Below are 23202 nucleotides of genomic sequence, written 5' to 3'. Positions count from 1 at the left end.
ACCGTTCATCAAACAATAAGTCAAGAAGAAACAATGGAAGAACTCTCTAATGACAGAGAAACCAAACACACCTGTAGGAGTTGGTGGACTCATAATCCAGAACAGAAACTGTTGTTATCACCCCGCTCAGCGAGTCAATCTGGAAGGCTTCTGCTTGGTTGCCAGAGACAATGGAATACTCAATCAGGCTGTTCAAGCCACCATCCAAGTCAGTAGCAAACACCTGTGAGAAATAAACCTTTCATTGGAAAAGTTTCAACCTGTGATGTGAGCCAAGCCTGATTCTCAGAGAAGTGCTTTAGGAAAGAATACAGAATATCAAATGCATTTAAAAACCGATGCTTAGAGCACTGGTTTTCAACCTTCCGAATGCTAAGCCCTTTAATATAGTTCCTCATATTGTAGTGATCCCCAACTACAAAATTATATTTGTTGCTACAAATTTCATTACTGAAATGTTGCTACTGTTATGAATTATAATGCAAATAGCTAAGTTTTCTGATGGTCTAAGGCAACCCCTATGAAAGAACTATTAAACCCCCAAGGGGTCAGGACCCACAGGTTAAGAAACACTGGTTTGGAGTCATGACAACACATAGCTGACACTTGTATTTGACTAATGTACTGGAAAATGAGACAGAAAATGTTCTCACATTCATCTAAAACACTTCCAAATGTCACTCATGCTTCAAGCTGCAACTGTGTGCAACTGGAAGTTTACTGCAAATTTGTAATATGCATTACAAAAATCACTTTGATTTTTGCATGTGTATGTAGATTCACACACATGTGACTGTATTGTATGGTGACCAGAAGTAGACATTAGGTGTCCTCTTTAATTACCTTAGGCAAAATCTCTTCCTAACCTGGAGTTCACTGAAGCAGCAAATCTAGCTATCCAGCTAGCCAGGTTGCCCATGAATCTCCTGCCTCCCTGCTTCTAAGGAAGGGGCAGGCTCTTACACTTCTCTGCTTTGACACGTTGTCTGGATTTTGAACTCCAGCTCTTATCCTTACACAGCAAATGCTTTATTTAATGAGCCATCCCCAGCCCTCATCTGCCTCTCTTATTACCCTTCTTATTGAGGTATTGTCTACCAAATGGGCCAACAAGAGACATTTTTATATTATAATGAAGTTTTAACTCACGGGCCCTTTGAAAAGTGAATCAAATCATTGATATACTGCTAATAAATTATCATCCCAATGGTTTATTTGATGAGTTTTCAAAGTAGTGTTAAGGATAAAACAAAGTGTCTGTATCACTTCCCGTGGAGATATGTTGCAGGGTCATCCATGCTGAATTTCAGTCACTAATTCAATTGTATCAGTGGAGTCAAGATTTTAATAAATCATTATATTATTACACTGTTTTAATTCATGCTTTGTATATCTGATGTGGTTCTGCCACTGCTCACATCCCCTGTCATCTCTTGAACTCCTATATTGATTCCCTAGCTTTGTTCCTAATTACTTCTCAGTTCATTCTTCAAACTTCTGCCTTAGTCCTATGAGGATGCAGAGGACCATGAAGAATACACTGGACTTCATCATGAGGGCATTCGAATAGGCTCTGTGGTACAGAATGGCCACAGTAACCTTGAGATGACCATGAAGAAGAACTAGTTGCTAAGTAGAGACAAATAAAGTCATTGTGGTTGTGTACAGTTAAACATGTTTCAGGTAGTAGACTTCTCCAGGTGGGTATTAGCACTTTAGTATTCTGGCAACAGGGTTCACCAGGGTAAGTTTACCAGAATGTGTGTCAGGCAAATGGCTCCCTGCCAAGCACAGGAAGAGTAGAAATGATTATGAGAGTCACAGCCTGAGCTGTCACCATCAAGAGAATGAATTCTGCTTCACATCTGTTTTTATCTGTGACTCAAGACATTTTTGTTACCTACAAAATCTCAGTTAGTGCTCAGTAGTCCCCAAAGAAGCAGGAGGCTGGGAAATGAGCACTGGATCTATGAAGAAGAGTCAAAAAAATTTTTCAGATTTCCTGATGTCCAACCCATAAAACATTGAACATAGTCTGGAGAGTAATAGAACCAGACTGCATCTTGATAATAGTTAATAGATACTCTGCCATACATTGATTGATATCACACACACACACACACACACACACACACACACAGACACACACACACACTTTCTGTTACCTGTGTTACATGAGCATTGTAGTGTTGGTCTTCAGAGATTGATGCTCTGTACACACTCTGTGTGAAGCGTGGAGAATTATCATTCATATCCTGGATGGAAACTGCTACTTTGGTGAAGGCTCTATGCCCATTGCTCTCAGCAAAAATGATGAGCTGTACCTCTCTCCTGACTTCAAAATCAAGCAATTTAGGCTCTTCTACAATGAGTTGTCCTAGATTTATTCCCAAGGTGGAAACATTAAAGAGAAATGATAATGTTATTTTAAGATGTTCCAGAACAGCATTGACTCATGTGTTCTAACAAGGGCCATTATGAAAAAGTTGGTGCCATAAGGATATTTTCAGATTTCCAACATTGATAAACAAATGTCTATAACCTGGGAGCTTTCTCTTCAATTACCTTTTATCTCTTTATTTTTAGCCAACTTCAGTGTCTGGGAAGTCTACATTTTAAACTTTTTTTTTCTTTTTTAAATTTAAATTTGGAACAAGGTTGTTTAACATGTCAATCCCAGTTCCCTCATCCTCCTACCCTCCCCCATCACCCCCACCAAACCCCAATCCATCTATTTTCTGCTCCCCAGGGAGGGTGGGGCCTTAAACATTTATGTTTAAAAATATCCAATTTTTATTCCTTAATTGGGAGGAAGGCATGGCTGTGCATGTGAAGGCCAAAGGACAAGTTTGGAAGTTGGTTCTTGCCTTCAGCCTGGCTGAGGCATGTATGTTTTCTTGTTCCTGCTGTTGTCCTATGCACTCCAGGCTAGCATACCCACAAACTTTCAGAAACATTTCTGTCTCACAGTAGGGAGTGTTTGGATTACAGATGTGTGATTATAGTGCATTTGGATTTTTCTTTTTTAAATTTGTAAGTATTTGACCAATGGCTCAGGCTTATTGGTAGCTAGCTCTTACATCTTAAATTAATCCATTTCTATTAATCTTTGTATTGCCACATAGCCATAGCATTACTTCGCTTTCTACATGTCTTGCTTCTTCAGTGACTGGCTGGTGTCTCCCTTGACTCCATCTTTTTTCTCCTTGTATTCAGTTTGGCTTTCCCACCTAGCTATATTCTGCTCTGCCATAGGTCAAAGCAGCTTTATTCATCAAGCAATATAAACAATACATATTTCCAGTGTACAGAAGGACACCCACATCATTTCCCCCTTTCTGTCTAATTAGAAAGAAAGGTTTTAACTTTAACATTGTAAAATTACAAATAACAAAACAGGTATCAAGCAAAAATTACAGTTATAATATTTAGTCTATATTTGACAAAATTAAAGAAAATACTCCATCATCTAACTTATCTTTATGAGTCTACAGTTTCATATCTAATTTATCTTTTATCGTAACTAAGGAAAACTATAGAAAAATATGCATTTGGCTTTTAATAGAGGTTTTTGTGAACTTGGGGTTATATAGGCTTGCACTGTTCACACTTTTACCCCCTGAGATGTCTTCCTGGACCTCAAACATTTCTTAAATCCGTTTCTGTCTACTTTGCTGCTGTTTTCTGGGAAACTGTTAACATTTCCCTCCTTGGACCCTTCATTAGCCACTTAGCTGATCTCCCCAAGGATTTGTCTCCATTCTGAACTAATAAGGAAGCTGTCCTTCCCCGTCATAGAACCTGTCAGTGGATTTCCACAGTATGACAAAGGCAAGCAACTTTAACTTGCAGGGATACACTGGCTCAGGCCTGTCTTACCTCAGTCTTACTTGTCATTTTCCATTTCCCTCTCTCTGGTGAGTTTGCACCCATCTCTTGCTGCACCTTTCTCTTTCTACCTGCTGCTCCAATCTGGTTACTTTTGCTCGGTTGTAGAGTGTACCAGTGGGCGTTGCTCCCTGTCTCTTGCATATCACATCCCCAGTGCCTAGCTCATGGTATTCAGTATTCAGTACTCAGTACTTCAGTGTTCAGTACTCTTAACCTCATAGATAACACAAAACCAGGTTGCAGAAGTGGACTTTAGGGGATACCGCCACAGCTTGAGCTTCTTGCCCAAATTAAGAAATTCCTGCGTGTGATTTCTACTGTGTGTATCTGTTGTGGGGTGGCATAGTAATGGTATGAGTGAAAACAAACCATGAAGAAGGCTAAAAATGAGAATTTCTAGGCTCATGAGGGCACAAGCATGGCAATTCTCAGGGAATCCAGATTATATATTAAGAACTTTACTACCACGCTTAACTTTTTTAAAAAGTTTATTATGCAGTTATATATTTGTGTATGTTGTGCACATGAGTACAACATCCATAAAGGATACAGGAGATTGTTGGATCTCCTGGAGTTACAGGCAGTTATAAGATGCCCAGAATGGGTGCTGACCCTAACTCCAGGCCTCTTAGAAGAGCAGCAAATGCTTTTAATTTCTGAGCCATCTCTCCATCCTTCTACTACTTAATTTATAATGACAGCAATTAATGGTCATTTTTGTTTTTATTACTGTCACAATCCACATCTGCTTGTGGCCAATCTCTCCCGATAGTATTTAGGATGGCTCTTACTTGAGGCAGCTGCAGAGTCCTTAAAGTGCATTTTGTGACTAGCAATGAAAATGGCAAGTCTTCAGAAAGCTCTGTGGTGTAAGGACAGAAAGAGGCCTGAGATGGAGGTGGGGTCCCAAATCTCCCCAGATCACACCATCATGCACTGCTTGTACAGGAATGAGAAAGAGAAATGCAACACCAAGTTGTTCATGTCTCTTGGAGAATGTGTGCTATCTGTGGTGCAGATCAAAGTGTAGTTTAAATACAAGATTTGTGGAGCCTTTGATGACTGTATTTGGAGTAGATCTACAATCCTAATGCCTTTTTCTTGGCATTCATTTCAGTCATGATAACTGGGACACACTTGTGAAAGTCATGAGATGACCCCAGGCTGGCACACATACTAAGTCCACGTATTGCCTTGCATCATATATCTGAATTTTTCCTTAGAAACAACAAAGATGTAGCCAGGGGGAAGTGCAAGCCCTACAACATTGTGCCTAATGCCTGGCCAGAAAGCTGCCTGTTTTATTATGCCAAGAAGGCTCACAGATGCCACCTTGAAGTTTCTGCACATATATCATGTTGCCAGTGAAATAACAACTTGAGAATAAAAGCCATGGTGATATTTTCCAATATATGTACACCTCTAGCATTTATCCAAGTTGCAAAATACATGTCAAAATGAGATTAAGATTCTTCAAATGGCACTGGCTTGATAATATAATGAGGTTACTACAACCAGTCACACATTATGGGCATGCATCTGTGCAAATCCAAAGCAAAATGGAACAAATATTTACGTTATCCCTTAGCCTTAAACTCTACTCTGTTACAAATATGCCTGGGGAAACACTGAAAGCTTGATCGCTTTGTTGCATGTCAGTCTACCAAATAATAGCCTGAGTGGGACCATCTGTTATTTACATGACCAATTTTGGTCAAATATGCAGTCTTTGAAGCCTCAGAATATAATGGGTGTTTTTAATCCAAAGTGACTTGAGATTTAAACACAAAAGTAAACTTTTCATTTGGAATTATGGATTAGAAGTTCATCCCACTTTTAACCTTAAAGAAAATGACTGTATCTTTAGTGATCAATTTTACCAGTGTATTATTCATACTCTTTCCATTTCATAATCCAAACATCCAGAAAATCTATGTCAACTACTTCTGGGCACAATTTTAATGATGATATGTCAAACATCACATGACAGATGCATTTTATATCATAATTAAAGTTTTGAAAATCATATCTTGAAGAGCAATATGGTATATTACATATTCAAATACCTCCATGATAACATACCTGTTGAGATATAAGTGTGTATAATTTGTGTTACACATGCATATGCATATCTTTATATATGCATCAGAGTGTACTGGGAGATGTAATGAGTCCTCAGAGGACAGATTAGGGAGGCAGGCACTGAGACAGTGTGAATTCTAAGATATTCTGACCTATAGGTATACTTCTCCTAATTGTGCAGAGTGTAGACAACAAAGTGAGAGAAATACACAGGAGGTTATAAGATAGCAGAAAACTCAAACTTATATATATTCCAGAGGAGTGGACAGTAGTAAAAAACAAAACCAAATATGTGGAGATTTGGTTTTTCTGAACCTCAGTGGTAGTTTACAAGGGAGTGGAAAAATATGTTCTGAGCTATTTCATTAGCTTAAATGTGAATTTGTAATGCCCATGGGACAACCCTGGCAGGAGAGAAGATATTCCCAGAGACACGATTGATACCTGACTCTAGGTGTCCTCCAAAGAATGACTACCTCCCCCAGGAACGCCATTCTGGGTGGGGGAGGAGGCTGAAGCCCTGTGGGAGCCAGAGAAACCTGCCTCTCAGGAAAAAATGTCTCTCAGGTCTGACAACTGTCCAGACTAGCTTGCAGGCAGACCTGAGTCAGGATAATGACAAATCAATGTCCTGGTTAGGACTAATTGATTACATTTGTCACTAGCCTTGTATTTAAAATGAAACCTCAGATGCAGTAGGGGGACCCTAAACCCCTTTATTTGTTCCTTTTCCCAGTGTAGCTACACTGACTGAATAATGTTATTGCTTTTCACTAGTTCTATTATCTTTAATGATGTATTTGGGTGGGTGGCACAGCAATGCTAGCTGGGCCACCAGGGCCTAGGATTTAAACCTAAATTTTTAAGCATCATCTATATTTTCATAGTTATACATGTTCAGAACTCCTAAGAATTTAAATTATGGGTAGAGAGATACTTCAGTAGAAGAGTGAGCAAAGAGACTCAAAACTTACAACAAATAAAAGAACCAGATCCATAAAACCAAGGGAAGAAAAAAATGGCATTAAAAACATGAAAAGAGGAGCTGGAAAGATGGCTCAGAGTTTAAGAGCACTGACTGCTCTTCCATAGGTCCTGAGTTCAAGTCCCAGCAACCACACAATGGCTCCCAACCACCTGTAGTGAGATATGGTGCCCTCTTCTGGCCTGCAGGTGTACATGCAGGCAGAACATTGTATACACAATCAATAAATAAATCTTTACAAAAAAAAAAATGAAAAGAGATGTGGGAGAGTCTCGGGGTCCAGCATTGTTTATTTTAATAAATAAATGAGGTGTTGGAGAGAGCCTCAGGGCCAGTGTTTGCCTAGTTGGAGTTCCACAAAGATGCAAAGGAATGACTCTCAGAAATTGGCTGACTTCGTAGAACAGCAACAAGAAGCTAGGCAGCAAGGCATTTTGCCGTAAGAGACACGGAATGCGTTTAGAAATATAAACCTAGCAAAAATGTATGTCAAAAACAAAGAATGGGTATTCCTTTTCAGACAACCCATATCTGAATTAATTAAAGGAATGCTACAAACAAACAAACAAAAAAACAACCAAACAAACAAAGGTAGGGGAGAAAAGCCTGAAATGTTAAATTTTAGAACACTTGTAATTTTGGTGCTTTTGAGACTGCAGTGGGAGGATAATGACTTCGAGGCTAGTCTGTGCTACATAACAAGACTGACAAAAAAGAGTGTGGGGGTGGGGAGAAAGACGGTGAGGGTGTGGAAGTGGACGGAGCTAGTAAGAGGGAGAAAGAACAGAAGAGCATGGGAAAATAAAAGTGAAAGAGAGGAGAGAGGAGGAACAGGAAGAGGAAGCAGAGGGGCAAGGAACGGGAGAAGAAAAACAAGATATCAATAAAACGAAGCTAATTCTATTTTAAAATACAAATTGTGCCTAGTCTAGACACTTGAAACTATGACCAACAAAAGTACATAGTTTGTTTTTTTAAATATTTTTTCTTATTTTACATATTAATCTGAGTTCCCTCTCCCTCCCATCCTCCCATCCCCCACCAGTGCCTCCATCCCACCCCCATCCACTCCCCAGGGAAGGTGAGGCCTTCAATGAGGAATCATCAAAGACTGTCAAATCATTTGGGGTAGGGCCTAGGCCTTCCCCATGTCTCTAGGCTAAGGGAGTAACCCTCCACAGGGAAAAGGCTCCTGAAGTCTGTTCCTGCACTAGGTATATATCCTGGTTCCATTGTCAGAAATCTCTTAGACTTCCCGGGCCTACTGACACCTGTGTTCAGGGGGCCTTGTTTGTTCCTAGGCTGTTTCCCAGCTATCAGTCTGGGGTCCATGAGCTCCCTCTTGTTCAGGTCAGCCGTTTCTATAGGTTTCTCCAGCCTGGTCTTTAGCCCTTTGCTCATCACTTCTCCCTCTCTGCAAATGGATTCCAGGAGTTCGGCTCAGTGTTTACCTGTGGGTGTCTGCTTCTGCTTCCATCAGCTACAAGGTGAGGGCTCTAGGATGGCACATAAGGTAGTCAACAATATCATTATCAGGGAAGGGCATTTAAAGCAGCTTCTCCATTATTGCTTAGATTGTTAGTTGGGGTCATACACATAGATCTCTGCATATTTTCCTAATGAGACTGATCCCCATTTTTCTGAGGAGCCAGCCACCATACTGATTTCCAAAGTGGCTGTACGAATTTGCACTCCCACCAGCAGTGGAGGAGTATTCCCCTTTCTCAGCATCCTCTCAGGGGAAAAAAAAAACCTGTCATTGGTGCTTTTGATTTTAGCCATTCTGACAGGAGTAAGATGGTATCGCAGAGTTGTTTTGATTTGCATTTTCCTGATGGCTAAGGATGTTGAGCACTTTCTTAAGTGTCTTTCAGCCATTTTAGATTCCTCTATTGATAATTCTCTATTCAGTTCTGAGCCCCACTTTTTAATTGGATTATTTGGTGTTTTGCTGACAAGCTTCTTGAATTCTTTGGATATTTTGGAGATAAGCTGTCTGTCAGATGTGAGGTTGGTGAAGATCTTTCCTATTCTGTGGGCTGCCGTTTTGTCTTGTTGACTGTGTCCTTTGCCTTACAGAAGCTTCTGAGTTTCAGGAGGTCTCATTTATTAATTGTTGATCTCAGTGTCTGTGATTCTGTTGTTATGTTTAGGAAGTGGTCTCCTGTACCAAGTCATTCAAGGGTACCTCCCACTTTCTCTTCAAAGAGATCTGGTGTGGCTGGATTTATGCTGAGGTCTTTGGTCCATTTGGACTTGTTTTGTGTGTGACAATAGATATGGACCTATCTGCAGTCTTCTACATGCCATCATCCACTTATGCTAGCACCATTTGTTGAAGATGCTTTCTTTTTTCCATTTAATTTTACCTGCTTTGTCAACAATCAGGTGTTTATATGTGTGTGGGTTAATATCAGGGTTTTCAATTCAATTCCATTGGTCTACCTATCTATTTTTGTGCCAGTACCAAGCTGTTTTCAGGACTATAGCACTATAATAGCACTTGAAGTCAGGGTGGCTTCTCGATCTAGTAAGGGTTTTATTATTGTTGTTGATGGTTGTGTTTTTGTTTGATGTTTTCATTTGTTTTGTTTTTGTTTGTTTGAGACAGGGTCTCTCTACATAGCCCTGGCTGTCCTAGAACTCACTACATAAGACCAGGTGTCCTCAAACTCACAGAGATCTTCTTATCTCTGCCTACTAAGTGCTGGGATTAAAGGTATGTGTACTAAACCTGGCCTCCAGTAAGGTTTTATTTCTAGAGATAGGTGTCAAATGAATGTACTTCTATTTCCATCGTCTAGTAAGAAATTACATGCATTTAATCACTCCATCTTACACATATTTCAAAAATATTTAAGGTAAAGTTCAACATAGCTAATTACTTAGCCACAAAATACATTTCCATGGGTAAGCCCTTTGATCCAATGATAGAGTTCATGTTTGTTTAATAATGAAATCTAGGGGATCTAGGGAAACTACTATCTCTTGGTCTCATAAGTGACATATGGGAGAAGGGTCTGGATAGCATGTGAAAATATGCAGACTTTACTGTTTTTTCTTTTTCTCTAAATACATTTAATTTTAATTCTTCTCCCCGAAACTCATACACTGGAACCACAAGGTAGGTAAAGTGTGGTGACTTTTGCTGTACTGTCCTCTGCTTCATCATGGATGAAGAGATGAACATGACTGATGGTTGAGGAGAGCAAAAGCCACAGCACCACTCTGAGTGAGATGACACTTACTCAGACAAACTCACTCTTATTTTTTCCCCACAAGCACATACCATAGATTAAATAAAACAGCTCAGCTTTACTGTAATGTAGAAATTATTAGAAACATTCTTGTGGAGATTTGACAATTAGGCAATTGATATGTCATTATTTATGCTTGTGTAATTGGTTGGTACACACAGTGTAATAATATGCTTACTCAATCCGAGTTTAACACACACCCTATTTGTAAGTAGTGTCTTTAATAGCACCAAGAAATTTTCCATAAGTCCTTGAGTTTCCCAGTTGAGATGAGTGGCAAATTAGAGGCCCCTCAAAGCCAGAGTGTGTGTTTATTTTTAAATCAAATTCAGTATCAATGATCTTCCTAATTTTATCTTCAATTTACCAAGTAGGCGGGAAAATTATAAATAGAAACGAATGCACTTCCAAAAACTCAAAGGGAAGTATGGACATGGTCTAATTTGGAAATAATAAGAACATAATATCCAGTAACTCTATGAATATGAGCAAATGTGCAGCATTGGGTTTCCCACAATTCTTTTGGGATGCCATAGGTAATTCATATTTACCTTCAAATTATTTATCTCTAACAACTTCCAACTTATAAAGTTTTTAGTATGTCCTTTCACAAGTTCATGAATGTATGTATGTATTAATGTATACATGTATGCATTAACTAGGCTCACATTCATCCTCTGTGGTCCTCTCCTACTCCCTTCAACCCCTTATCCCAAACAAGCCCCCCTCCTACTGTTATTTTGTGAATCATTGAGTTTTTAATTAGTTTAAATTACATGGGTATGGGTGGAGGTTATTGACTGGAGGAGAGACAACTTACCAGTGGCTACACCACTTTGGAATGACTCCCCCTCCGATGGCCCCCAACTCCCTGCAGAAAGCTAAGGCATCATTATCCCCTCCTCTGTTCATGGTAGATGCTGACAGGATGATCTCGTACAGGTCTTGTGGAAGTGCCACAGCTATTGAGAGCTCACAAATGCATCAACAATTCCATGTCTAGATGGGAACGTTCCTACACCCCCTTCCCATTCTTTGTTTCTTGTGCTCTTTCTGTACCCTCTTGTGCCCTGAATCTTTCTCAGTTTTCAGAATTACTTACCAGTAATACCAGTAGAGTAAAGAGAAAATAAAGTCATCATATGGTAAAAAGGGATTACCTGAGGTGGAGCCCAGGGAAAACACTCCATCTTCATTTCCACTGAAAACTGAATATTTAATGGGGTCTGTAATTGATGCAGGAGTAGAAGCCTTTACAGTCAGAACAGAAGTACCTGGAAAGTTAGGGTTAAAAAAAATCCATTAGAAAATTTTATGGAAGTGTAAAAGCAAAGAGCAAGTATTATTGGACTACTCACTCATTTCACTACTCTATTCCTTTGACAGTCACTGTCTTCATGAGCCATATCCCATGTTGACTACTAAAATGCAGGGGCAAGATAGAGAACTCAGACCTTGAAATAGTTATGAACTGGTGAAAGATAAACCATGAACACCCCATGTATATTACTAGATACAGGAACAAGATAGAGATGAGACATCCATCCTTGCAGTAGCTATGAATGGGTAGAAGACATTGAGGTGTTAGACAATATATAATCAAAGTATGTTTCAGATTGCATGGACTTCCCTGGAAAGAGAGAAACTGGTTCCTGAAGGAAAGCATGTGTTTTGGTGGAGAAGCAGATCCAAAAAAAAAAAAAATGTGGGTATAGCGAAGGACAAGCAGACACACAAAGTCCTAGAAGGAAAGGATTCTGGGAGGACAGAAGTGAGGCTGGGAAAGGGCTTGGTTTGTTGAATCAGTCAGTTGAAGCAGAGACATCATAAGAAAGCATCAGGATACAGGAGGAGAGGATTTTTATCATACTTATGTTGAGTTAAGGGTGTTTATTTAAATAAATAGAAGAAAAGATTATGATATGCTTTAAAAAAAGACTCTCAACTACTGTGTAGAGAACAGATTAAAAGGTTGATCTGAGGCCAACTAAGATAATACTGAGAGTGAACACTTACAAGTAAAGATGTATGAACTACAGGATATACTGTGTGAGTCACTACAAAAGTTTCCCTTGTACTTTACTCTTTTGCACTTTCCCTTTGCAGGATGCTTTCAGCAGGGAATGACTGGTCTGCATTTCTATAATCTAGATCACTTTTGCCTCTAAAGTTTCATTTACTTGACAATCATGTAACACCTGCCTGCTTTTTCTCAGAGTTGTTTTTTTTTTTTTTTTGATAGACACTTAACTATATTGTTTTATCAAATATTCATTGCATTTTTGTGGCAACATAATTTCCTATATATGCCACAGTTTGCTTTTCATTCATCTACTAATAGATTATGTGCAGTTTGGGATGACCATGAATACTACACGCAAGTATTTTTATAGAGTTATGATTTCATTATTCAGGTGAAAATATGTTGGGAACTGAGGCTTGGTCTATGATCAGTTATGGAACAAACCTTGCATGAACTCTGGCTCTTTCTCTTGACTGTACATTTAGAGCCTTCAATTACACTACAAAGATTTGATGATTTAGTAACTAGCCCTGTTTAGCAAGATCAGCCTAGCATATAACCACTAGCTCCATTACCATAGTAACCTTTCTTGTTCTCATAACTCCTGATCTTCCACCCATGCCAACATCCATTCTTTGAGATTTTCTATATTCTACTTGCAAGAACACCTGATCCTCAACTATTCTTCTTACCTCCCCTGTCCCCTTTCCTACATCCTTGCTCTGCTGACCATATAAGCTCTGGGTAGGAAAGTAAAGTTTTCCACTTGATCACAATCTTGTCTTGTGGTCAATTCCCATGTCTCTTGCCCCCCCATCTTACTTTTTGGGTCTTTAGGTTCTAGGTTGAAGTCTCGCGGGTCGAGGCAAAAATATTTAAGGTAAACATTTTTTTGTCTTTATAAGAAACTCCCAACTATTTTCCATAGTGGTTGTCCCATTTTCCATTGCTTCTGGTCATAGTTGAGGGTTCCAGTTGCTCTTCAGTGAGTGCTATAGCAGTCTCTTCCATTTTACACAACATAGATTGAACTGAGTTCCATAGAAAGAGAGAATTTTTCTGTATGTTTGTATCATATACTTTCCCAGAACTCTATCTTAGTTTTGTATATAAAGATTTTATATATCAATTAATAACAAGTTGACATGAAAGTTAATTACCCTGATATATATATATATATGTGTGTGTGTGTGTGTGTGTGTGTGTGTGTGTGTGTGTGAAATCATATGTCTTGGCTATCACAGTGCATCTTAGAAATAGGAAATATATGTTAATCAATCATTTTTAAAGTCTAAGGAATTGGGAATGTTAATTATCCTGGTTGTCACCTGCCATGTGCCTGTTACAAATCACTATGTTGTGCCTCACATATGTTCATAATTAGAAATAATATATTTGTGGAGTGAGGTGTGTGCCAGTTGGGGCCAGTGATTAGCATTGAGTGTCCTACTCTATTTTTTTGAGACAGGGTCTCTCAATGAACCCAAAGCTCATGGATGAGCCAACATGGCTAGCCAGTGAGCCGCTGAGATCCTCCCTCCTTCACGCCAGTGCTGTGAGCAAGGTGTCTGTCATACTGGTGCCCCCTTTCCACTTGAGCAGTAGGTCCTCATGCTTGCACAGTGAGCATTTCATCCACCAGGAGACATGTCTCTAGTTCTTAAATACATTGTAAATTTCTTATATTTATAAATTCACAGTATTGGATATCTTTTGTCAGGAAGAATTTTTAAAAATAAAGCATGTTATTCCATGTATCAAAAAAAATGTATGGAAAGAGCAGGAATTTAAGGGAACACCAATGGAAGAGGCAGCACAGTTTCCTAACTGGGACAAATGCTGGTCCCAACCTATGGAACACATAAATCTAACAGCACAGACATAAGAGACACAACTTGAAACCCTCCTTGATATCAGTAACAGTGAAAAAAATGAATAAATTAAGGTAAATTGATTTTCTCAGGAGACTCTTAAAAAACCAAACAGGGATTCACACATACAAGGCAAAGCATTCTCTGAACAATGATCTACAACTCCAACTCCCTGACCTTATTTATCCTGAGACAGAGTATCACTAAGTTACCCAGGTTGACTCTAAACTCTCTGGAGCTCTTTAGTCTTGTGACTATTTTGCCTCAGACTCCCTGGTGACTGGGGTTCACAGGCCTATGCCATCAGGACAGACTGAACCACTCTCATAAGAAATGTTACACTTAACAGAAACCATGGCAAAGTTTAAAACTCATTCATCCAGATTTCCAAATGACTGTCCTTTCCAAACCACTTACAAAGCCATCTAGCAACAAAGGAACAAATAGAACAATGGTGGTAACATCAAGTTACTACAAGTGTTGACAATGCTCCAATTGCAGCATAAACTGGTGGTCATTGTTGTCTACATCAAGAGACAGGAGACTACTGTACAATGCCTTCCTCTTCTATAAGCTGATGCTCATGCATACATACAAGTATGCACACTCACTCACTCACTCACACACACACACACACACACACACACACACACACACACTGCAGTATGCTTCATCAATGGTGCCAATCACAGTTCTGTCCTTCCTTACACAACTTATTTTTAAGTACAGGAAATTTTATTGCAACTCTGTTGCCACATATTCCTCAGGATGTCAGTCTGAGACAAATAGCTATGCAGACAAGATGTATAATCCGTTTTTACGGCCTTTATTTCTCCTTGGGTTAAGATGCTTTTCTCATGGCCAATTATAATAGAAATGAGGACATTTCTTGTCCATAAAAGAACAATGTTGAGCACAGAACTGGAAAACATCACCATGACCCCTCTTATATAGAAGGGGGAAAAACTATCATGATATAAATCAAATGTTTATAATGTCAAATGAAATTGTAACCCAGAGAAATTTCATTCAATAAAAATTCTTCAAAATAGATACTAAAGTCAGAAGAGAACCACAAATGTTTTCTTTCTCTGACAAAGTTTAAATCTGAAACATCTCTAACAAGGAGGAAATAAGTAAATGCCTTGATCTTCCCAGATCCTGCTTATTCTCATGTTTTTAATGTGCCTTCCCACAGGTAAAACAAATCACTCTGCATAGCACATCAAGTTGGAAATGGAAAGCTATGAAAATAACCAATTAACCTTCAATTATAATGAGCAAATATAAAGAATAAAATATAACCAATAACTTACCTTTTGTATTTTCAGGCATTTATGAGATACAATTGAACAAAAAGGGTAATATATTTAAGTCTTATTTTCCTCTTCTTTACAAAACTTCCATTTTAAAAAAAAAAGGCTAATACTACCACAACAGCTATGAACTCTCAATCTGGAAGCACAAATATATAAGGCCACATGAATGCAAAGATCAATAATCATGGCAATATCTAAGCAACTATGAAACCTGTGTATGGGCATTTTTCAAGAACTGTTCATTATTCCTGTGCATATACATTATTCCTAAAAATATTATTGATGATTGACTTGAAATAGGCATGTCAAATGGTCCATTTATAAAGGACAGTTTTATCAGTTCCAGTATCTTTTGTTGCTAATTTCAGTTTCTTACTTTTAGTGTGCTCTTCGACTTCCTACTGACCCCTGCTGCCTCTGTGGAGAAGTCTCACTGGCCTGAGAGCCTCTTGTGAGGACTTGTTTCCTAGGACTCTTTGGAGTTTCTTGCTTTAGTATTTGACAGTTTGATTTTAATGACTTTTCCATGAAGTCCTTTGGGTTCACCCTAGGTCTGTTTTGTGAGCTTCTCACATTAGTCTTCCTATTTCCTTGTTCACATTCTGAAAGTTCTTGATCATTGCTCTTTAAAGAAGTCCTCTGCATTTTGTATTCTTTCTCTCCTCTTTCAAGGATTTCATAATGAATACATTGTTTTACTTGATGGCATCCCATAAATACTTTTGTGGTTTTCAGAATCCCTTTATCATTTTGTTTCCACTAACTGACAAATAGCTCACATTCTGGCCCACCAGTTTTCAGCTTTATCAAATCTGTTGTTGAATTTTCCTGGTCAGTTTTTCAATTCAGTTGTCGTAATAATAAGCTATAAAATGTCTGTTTGATAATTTTTATTAATAACTCTTTGTAGATTATCTAAATTTTATGCATGCCTTACTGACTTTATTTGGCTTCTCTGTCTCTTCTCTTGTGATACATTGATTGAATTTCTTTAGAATAATTGCATAAATTCTTTATTTTATTCTTTTGTATGTGCACTATTAGCCTATATGCCTTAGTGTGTGTGTGTGTGTGTGTGTGTGAGTGAGTGTGTGTGTGTGTGTGTGTGTGTGTGTGATGTTTGTATCTGAAAAGCAGCCACTGCTCCTAGTCTTCATTAACTGGCTTTGTACAGGGGAAGACCTTGGTCAATCAGCATAACTGAATATTCTGGAAACCTCATGAACCATTTCTGATGATTTTTTCTTTAGGTTTGTGCTTCTAATTTCCTAATTAGAAAAGTTGGGAAGTTTATTTGTTTGTCTTTTTCCAGGGGTTTGTAATATTGGTTTTCTATCTGGATGTTTTCTGTCACTTGTGCTGAGCTACGACAAAATGGGGAAGGGCTTATCTGCAGTGAAAAATAAACATTTGTATTGTTTATTTCAAGATGACTGTTCTTGCTTTGAGTTTTTCTGCAGTCCTAAAATGTCTGGATTGTAATTTCAATTCTCATGAAGCATTTTTGGAAACATACTAGCTATTGTCACAATCTCTATGGAAAACAAAATCTAGGGATTGAGATTCTGCTTTTTCCTGGCTTTGCTTCAAACTTTTCTTCCTAAGTCTCAGTTATTGGACATTCAATCCCACCATAAATCTAACAAAATTGTTGTTTATAAATGAAACAGAAACAGACCTTTCTATATAGACAGAAGCTAGGCAATCATAACCACCCCAAATGCCTTATGAGATATAATGAACAAAGTTCTTCAAAAAGATGTGAAAGGACACTAGGAAGTGAATGGAAGCATGAGAAATCTGAAGTTATCTGGCAAAGGGAAGAGTAGACAATCACAAATCTTGGGATACTTCAATGGTGGTGAGTAAATCATTCTTAATTCTGATATATAGTTTATAGGATAAAATACAATAAAGAAACTATGTTAAGGGTACAAGACATAACAGTTGTGATCTGAAACACTGATATCATGAAGTGTGTATCAGGGAAATATAAGGAGCAGGATCTTTGTCTATAATTGAAGCTGAATTTGGCCATCATACAAAAGACATAATTCTGATTATATTTTAGAAAATTTATGCATGAAATAAGGTGCAAACCAAAATATGTCATTTTAAAAATGTAATAAACTACAGAGGGAAACAAGAGAGGGCATAAAAGATGAAATAATTGCAAAACATAAAACAGTTCTAAAATGTTCATAACTATTTTCTATAATAAATTACTTTAAGTATGAATGGGTTAAGTTCCAAAACCATAACACACAGACTAGCTGAATGTTTTTTAACAACAACAAGAACATTAAAAAAACCAGAAAATTAAACTTTACTGTTATGTCAAAGGCTCTCTTGAGATACAAGGACATGCATATAGGCTTAAAGGGAGAGGATACAAATGGATACTGAACACAAATGAATAATGAATGAAAACTCTATCCAAAGTGGATAATAATATATCAGGCAAAAGAGATTTTAAGTGAGAATTCTACAAGAGACAGAAAATTATGTTATATAAAGATAGAATGATCAGTTTGCAGCAAGGTGAGGATTTCTAAGTATATATACATTAGGTGATTATGAAAATATTAGTAGTAGGCTGGGCATGGTGGTACATGCCTTTAATCCCAGTACGTGGAGGCAGAAGTGGGCAAATCTCTGTGATGTCAGCCTAGTCTACATAGTGAGTTCCAGGACAGTTAATATTACATAGAGAGAACCTTTCTCAAAAGACAAAACAACAAAAATACAATATATATCAAACTTTGCCAAAATTAAAATGAGAAATAGTTAACTGAAAATAGGAGAGGATTTTAATATTCTATTTTCAATAACTGACACGTCAGACAGAAGAAACATCAGAACAGAATAATACTGTAGCCAACAAACCCAGTACACAAAAACAGTGCACTTTATTGCCAAACCCCAGAATATACAGTCTTCTGAAGTAGACAAAGAACATTTTCTAGGTAGCATGTGTTTTAGATCACAAGACAAGTCCTAATAAATCTGTTATGATTAAAATTATAACAAATTATCTTTTCCAGCCACAAGAGAGTGAGACTTCAATTCATTAGGTAAATGAAAGCTAGAAAATCTCCAAATGTATGGAAAACCAAAGCATCAAGAAAGAAATAAAAGGAAATGAAAAAGAAAACATCTTGAGATGAAAAGAAGACCACACACTACAATTTTTAATGGAGCACAAGTGATACTAAGGGGTGACTGGTGGAAAACATCTACACTAGAAAACCAAATACCATGATAAAACAATGTCACAAGGGAATACAGAGAGAGCAAGCCAAAGCCAAATTTAGCAGAAGGATATAGATAACAAAGATCAGAGCAGGAATAAGCTAAATAGAAAAAAACTAAAATGACTAAAAAATAAAAAAATTAAATTTTCTTTAAAAGGCAAACTAAAGAGCAGTGGTAGTGCATGACTTTGATCCCAGCTCTCCAGAGGCAGAGGCAGGCAGATGTCTGAGTTCAAAGCCAGCCTCGTCTACAGAGTGAGTTCCAAAACAGGCTCCAAAAGCTACAGAGAAAACCTGTCAAAAAAAATATATACTAACTGAATTGAAAGAGACAAAATACTCAACAATGGCCCAACACAAAAAGGGGACATTATTAATACCACAGCAGACAGTTACACAACTAGGAACAATTGTGCCAACATACTGCATTTCCTAGAAGAAACACATGCATTTCTCATAGCCTACAACATAGGGAGACTGAGTCACAAAGAAATAGAAAATTTGAACAGACCTGAACTAATAAAGTGACTAGAGTGGTACTCAAAAACAACAGCAACCACCACAAGATGGGATGTTTCTACTGAGGACAACAACATTCATTTGAGGCAGGATTATGCCAAGCTTTGGAGGAACGATGGCTCTACAAAGGAGATGGAAATGGGAGGATTTGAACACTAGTGACAACACCTAAGATGATATTTGACAAGCTGGCCAAAGGCTGGTGGTGAGCAGTCACTTGATATTTTGGAGCAGAAGTTAGACAAAATAGTGGTGTTACTTTAAATTTTCTTTTCATCTCTCTCCTCTGACCCCTGGCTCCCCCCTGGAATCACATGGGAGCCTTCATCAATTAATAGTATTGGAGTAGTCTACCTTCAGTGATTCTCACTGAACTGGATAGAGGGGAGATGTATTAGTCATTTTTTTTTCAGACTCCCTAGATATCTCTAAGTGCAGCCATTTTGAGAACTTGGGATTGTAACAATCACCAAGTCCCACTGAGGCTGACCATGAAATATGGCTGGAGGACAAAACTCCTGGCTTTTCTCACTCTTGTAGCTTCACTCAGGCTCTAGTCATCCCCTGATGGTATGGATCACTCTAGTAACCTTACTCATCTCTCCCTTGAACCACCCTTTAACAGCCTCCGAAGGAAGCATTCTACAAAACTCACTGGGATAATTTAGTGATTACCAGTGAATTCCTCTTCCAGGTAGGTGAATTTTAAGGATGCATAAGGTCTTAATATATAAAAAGATGCCTCATGTGACCACAAATTCACACCCTTTTGAGTTCCCAAACCATTGTATATGCCATTTACCCTGTGTGGCACAAGCTCTCTTTCCACACTACTCTTCAGTTTTACTCTTGTTTGAGAATATGTCTTTGTGCTTTCTTATAAGTGACTAAATTGTACAACAATTTAAAAAATATTTTATGAAGATTTACCAGAAAGAAACATCCCAATGGTTTTGTTATCTATAGTTGGAGATGTCCCCCAGCAAATTCTTGCTATGCCTTCACACCATGTCTTAGACTTAAAACTATGTTAATAAAGATACTTCGGTGACTTCAAAATACATCAAACCATCTGTTAAAAGAACGGAGGAAACAGATATTCAAAACTATTTAGGAAACTGAGTGTAGGGCACTCAATATAGAAAATGTGGCATAGAGGGTGATAGAACAGTGAAGGACATTGTCAAGAACAGGAAGGAGTGTCCTTCAGTGGGTCAAAGTGGAGCATAATGACAGTCTCACATTTCAGCAGCGACACAGCTCAGTTATGCAGTTGTTTACTATAAAGTGGTAGTTAATCTTGTAGTGACTGATCTAGTATTTCTTATGGACACCATGTTAAGAGTCTGAATTTGAATGTCACAGAAACCTCTTGATGTTAAAAGCTCAGTGTCTGATGCAGCAGGTTTTAAGGGTGAGGTGTTTGGAAGGATTAAACCATGATTTAGTTTTGACTATTGCCAGGGATTTAGTGTGGGTGGGGTTAGTGGAAATTGTAGGAGATGAGACCTCATTGGGTAAAATAGATCATTGTCAGCATTCCTTTGGACAACTACATTTTGTCTGTGGCCCTCCTGTTTCCCTCTCCTTCCCTCCCTTTCATTTTCCTTCTGCCCCCCTCCTGCTCCTCCTTCTCCCTCCTCTCTCTTTGCCTCACCTCAATCACTATGAGGTAATGGACTTTGCTAGACCACAGAATCCCAACCATGATATTCTTCAAAAAATTGATCCCTTCTGGATTATAACTTCAAGTAAAGTGGTTCTCAGTGCAAGGTTTCCAGGGATTGCCTCTCTGCCATTCCTTCATGTTTCAAAGCCAGAAGGGCTGTTTCCCTTTTTCCCACACAGCAGACTTCCCTATAAACCCTTTACTTATAATTGGGACTACATCTTTTGTCTGTAAAAGATAAAATATGGCTTCTTTGTATTTCTGCTGCAACAACCCCTATGCTTTCTACAATACTTGGATTTTGCTTGTAGATGAGGCAAGAGTCTCATCCTCAAAAACAATGAAGAAGTATTAATATTGTTCAAACCGTAGCCCTGTTTCTTAATCTTTTTTTAAGTATAATGTTTTTGAGCAGAGTTAGAGGAGTCCAGCTCTTAAGAATCATCATAAAAAAAAATCACAGTACAATTCTTCATAGACCTTGAAAGGTCAATACTCACTTCATATGAAAACAAAAAACAAACAAACAAAAAACACAGAATAGCTAAAACAATCCTGTACAATATAGGAACTTCTGGAGACATCATCATCCCTGACTTCAAACTCTACTATAGAGCTATAGTTAAAAAAAAAAAAAAAAAAAAAAAAAAAAAAAGCTTGGTATTGGCATAAAAAAAGACAAGTTATCAATCTACATACCTATGGACACCTGAGTTTTGACAAAGAAGCCAAGATGGTACAATGGAAAAAAGGAAAATCTCTTTAACAAATGGTGTTGGTGAGGAGATTCAAAATGAAGGACTGAGAGATAAGAATGCTGGGCCCTCTCTACAGTATGATAAGACCATGTGGAAATACTTAGATTAATAGAAATGGATTAAAATTTAAGACAGAGCTAGCCTATAAGAAATGCTAGTAACAGGCCAATAAAATTATATATAATAGAGCATCTATGTGTGTTATTTGGGGCTGGCAGAAAACTGCTCTAAACAAAATGGCGCCTTCAACGTGGCTAATAAGAACTTCCACTTAAAACAACAAAAGCTTAAGTAAGGGTTTTAGAAATAAAAGAACAAAGACAAATAAGGCTTCTTGGTAGCATCATTTTTATCAGTTGGGCTCTGTCTTGCTAGAGACAGAGACTTGCACAGCTCCTTTAAGGGAGGTTTCCTGACTCAGCATATCAGCAAAAACTGCAAGGCTTTTAAAGAGCTCTGCTAACAACTTAATGGTGTGTACCAGAGCTGACAATGGCAGTGACCACATCTCCAAGCTGGCAGAATGCTGTTGGATGGTAGCATAGACCAAGGCAGTGAGCACAGCTCTCAGTTCTGTCGGTAAACTTACCCCCACATTCTTGGATAGACCATGGCTAAAACAGTTGTGGCTTTCATTTTAGCAATGTTGTTGTTTACCAGGTAAAAGACTCATGGCCACAAAAAGATAAAGATTTACAGTAAAGACAGATTCAGATTAAGAAAAACCTCTAAAGGTTTACAGTGTGTTGGCTTAGGAGAGAAAAAGAAACAGGATACAATGGTTTAAAAAAGAATAATAAAAAGAAATAGAGTAGCCGTATATGGTGGCACACGCTTTTAATTCCAGCACTTGAAAGGCAGAGGTAAGCAGATCTCTGTGATTTCAAAGCAAACCTGGTATACAGAGTTAATTCCAGGACAGGAAAACTTACACAGAGAAACCCTGTCTCAAAAAAAAAAAAAAATGGATACTTTTCTGTTATCTTTGTATTGTTTGACTTCTGAGGAAATAGCAACAACTGTTAAAAAAAATGTTGCTGGATTAGCCACACTTAACCTTTTAGAAGAGAAAGTGGGAAGTACCCTTGAACAAATTGGTACAGGACACTGCCTCCTGAACATAACTCCAGTAGCACAGACACTGAGATTGACAATTAATAAATGGGACCTCCTCAAACTTATAAGCTTCTGTAAGACAAAGGACACAGTGGACAAGGCCAAACAACAACCCACAGAGTGGGGAAAAAATATTCACCAATCCTACATCTGACAGAATGCTGATCTCCAAAATATACAAAGAACTCAAGAAACTAGTCATCAAAACACCAAATAACCCTATTAAAAAACTGGGATACAGAACTGGAGAACTCTAAACAGAGACAATCAAAAAGGCTGAAAGACACTTAAGAAAGTGCTCAACATCCTTAGCTATCAGGGAAATGCAAATCAAAACAACTTTGATATACCATCTTACTCCTTCCAGAATGGCTAAAATTAGAAACACCAATGACAACTTATGCTGGAGAGTATGTGCAGAAAGGGCAACACTCCTCCACTGCTGGTGGAAGTACAAA

General features: G+C 38.1%; 1 protein-coding gene across 1 annotated transcript in view; it reads right to left on the bottom strand.

Annotated features, from left to right (window-relative positions):
• Dchs2 (dachsous cadherin-related 2) overlaps positions 1–23202 on the bottom strand; it is a 221061-nt gene that overhangs the window by 16346 nt on the left and 181513 nt on the right. The window contains exons 14-16 of the mRNA XM_051199069.1: positions 11376–11489; positions 2166–2377; positions 72–223 (exon numbers count right to left, since the gene is read on the bottom strand). Coding sequence (XP_051055026.1) covers positions 72–223; positions 2166–2377; positions 11376–11489 — 478 coding nt within the window. The remainder of the gene's footprint in view (positions 1–71; positions 224–2165; positions 2378–11375; positions 11490–23202) is intronic.

The sequence above is a fragment of the Phodopus roborovskii genome, unplaced genomic scaffold, assembly GCF_943737965.1.
Source record: "Phodopus roborovskii unplaced genomic scaffold, PHOROB, whole genome shotgun sequence".
Classification (NCBI taxonomy): Eukaryota; Metazoa; Chordata; class Mammalia; order Rodentia; family Cricetidae; genus Phodopus; species Phodopus roborovskii.
This window is presented reverse-complemented; position numbering and strand designations above follow the sequence as displayed.